The sequence below is a fragment of the Cajanus cajan genome, chromosome 6 (assembly GCF_000230855.2).
Source record: "Cajanus cajan strain Asha chromosome 6, NIPB_CcT2T_4, whole genome shotgun sequence".
Taxonomy (NCBI): Eukaryota; Viridiplantae; Streptophyta; class Magnoliopsida; order Fabales; family Fabaceae; genus Cajanus; species Cajanus cajan.
The window spans coordinates 36,979,427-36,981,657 of NC_138522.1; the positions used below are offsets into that span (position 1 = coordinate 36,979,427).

Genomic DNA, 2,231 nt, shown 5'->3' on the forward strand with positions numbered 1-2,231 from the left:
ACAAAGCCTAGAGGTCGTATAGAATGTCATGTGGAGGACGATGTACCATACCAAGTAGACCAAGTGTCACACGTCAATGAAGTCATAGAAGTAGAACCTATTTTAGGCTTCCAAGATTCACAAATTCTTGTTGAAGAAGAAGATGAACCATCCGAGATACAACCAGTTCATTTGGAAGAACATATTCAACAAGGGAAATTTGAAGACAATCATTTGGAGCAACATTATGATGATGAAGAAGGAGAATTTGAAGATTATGATTCTGAAGAGGACAATGAAGAAATGGAGATGGATAATGAGAATTCTGACTCGTCTGACTAGGATTATAACTATTATAGAAATTGTGAGTAGACAAATATCATGTTCAATTGTAACATCAATGTTTAATTAATATTTATATAAAACCAATATATATTGTTTCTCATAGTAATCACTTGATATTTGCATTGTTTTAATTGCTACATACTATTTAATTATAATGTTTTAAAAACCATTAGGTGCTGATAAGTTTCCCCAATTTGTTAAATTTGTTAAATTGTTTTTTTTGCAGATAATGGCATCAGGAGGTGCTGATAAGTTTCCCCAATGTCCTTCACTTGGTGGCAACAAAGGAAAAAAGGGGAAAAAACCAAGGTATGTTCTTAGACTACCTAAACAAACAACCCAGCCACTTGTAGGTTTAGAGCCCATAACTCCTCAAACTGAAATCCCTGCACCCATGCCTCACCAAACAGAAGTTGCTATGAGCACACCTCCCCAAACCCAAAATGCTAGAACCATACCTCCTAACACCCAAATTGCTACACCCCCATTACCCCAAACCCAAAATGCTGAACCCACATGCTCCCAAAAACAAAATCAGTTACCTTCTTCTAGAGCTTCACATTGTGAACCTAGTAGCAATGCATCACCAATGTCAGTACCCTCCAGACTTTTTGAAATTCCTACTGGAGATGAAGAGCAAGTGTCCAACAATAATACATCACCATTCAACAATGAAGATCCACTAGCTGGGTCTGTTCTTCCAATGATTGAGCCTTGTAATTATGGGTAAAACTTATAATTTTTGCTTTCTAAATCCTATTTTTTCTTCCCCATCATTGAACTGATTTAATTTTTTTTCCTCATTAATTAGGTTTTATCCAAGCAGAGTAGCATCTAAGGCAATCACATTGACTATTAAGCAACAATTTGTTGAGCCATGGATGACTTGGGGTGCAATGACGGAAGAACAAAAAGATATCTTCTTTCAGCGTTTTAAGGTACATAATTTGTTTATTATCATTCTGTTCTAAAGGGATTACGTTAAATGCACTAAGTTTGTAGTCATGAATAATTTAACTGCTTCCTTATTCTGTTAATGCAGAAAAAAGTTTTATGGAGACCTAAACATGAAGAGAAGATAAAAAAAATATTTCACACAAAAGCATCTCATAGGCTTTCTGAAATGTTCAAGAAAGCTCGTCAAATAAACAAGAAGCCTAATTGGATGTTTGATACAGTTTGGCAGAGTTTGATTGCCCAGTGGATGGCCCAGAATTTAAAACAAAGAGTATCCAAGCTCAAAAAAATAGAGCATCTGAGAAAGGTGGAAGTCTGCACACAGGTGGCTCCATCACCCATCACGAGCGTGCTATGCGGATGGTAATTACATTAAACTAATATATTTTATTTAATATAATTTTAGAAATATGATGATTAACTATTTATACAATTATAGTCCCAAGAGTTGGGTCGCCTTCCACATGTTGATGAGTTGTTCCACCAAACTCATGTACGGAAGCTTACGGGTGATTTTTTTGACCAAAGATCTAAGCGAACATATGTGAGTTATTTTTTTCGTATTATTGCTTTATTCTTTTCAATTTTAATCATCTTTGATAAATTTCACTTCTAAACATCTTTATTTGTGAAATAGGATCAATTTGAGACTATATTTAATCAAGCTAGGTCTGAGGCTGCATCTTGTACTGGAGGTTCTGAAACGTCTTCTATGGACCCAGTTCAGGAAGAAAGACTCCACAATAAGAGTTGGATTGTTGCTGCTGGTGGGGTTACAGACAAAAGAAGAATTTATGGGGTTGGAAAAGTCACTCCTCCATTGACATTGGTGGATACCTTCACAAATATATCTTATGCTCGTGCTACAGAAGATTCAGACAAAATTATTCAATTGGAAGAGCAAGTCCGTAAGTCTAGGAAGGAGGCTCGTCAATCTAGGGAACAAAATG

General features: G+C 35.9%; 1 protein-coding gene across 1 annotated transcript; it reads left to right on the forward strand.

Moving 5' to 3' along the window:
* The first annotated feature begins 321 nt into the window (after window positions 1-321).
* On the forward strand, window positions 322-1,629 carry LOC145958862 (uncharacterized). The gene is made up of 2 exons (XM_083076400.1): window positions 322-1,050; window positions 1,136-1,629. The coding sequence occupies exons 1-2, from the start codon at window positions 554-556 to the stop codon at window positions 1,293-1,295; spliced, it is 657 nt and encodes a 218-aa protein (XP_082932526.1). The 5' UTR covers window positions 322-553; the 3' UTR covers window positions 1,296-1,629.
* The last annotated feature ends 602 nt before the right edge of the window (window positions 1,630-2,231 follow it).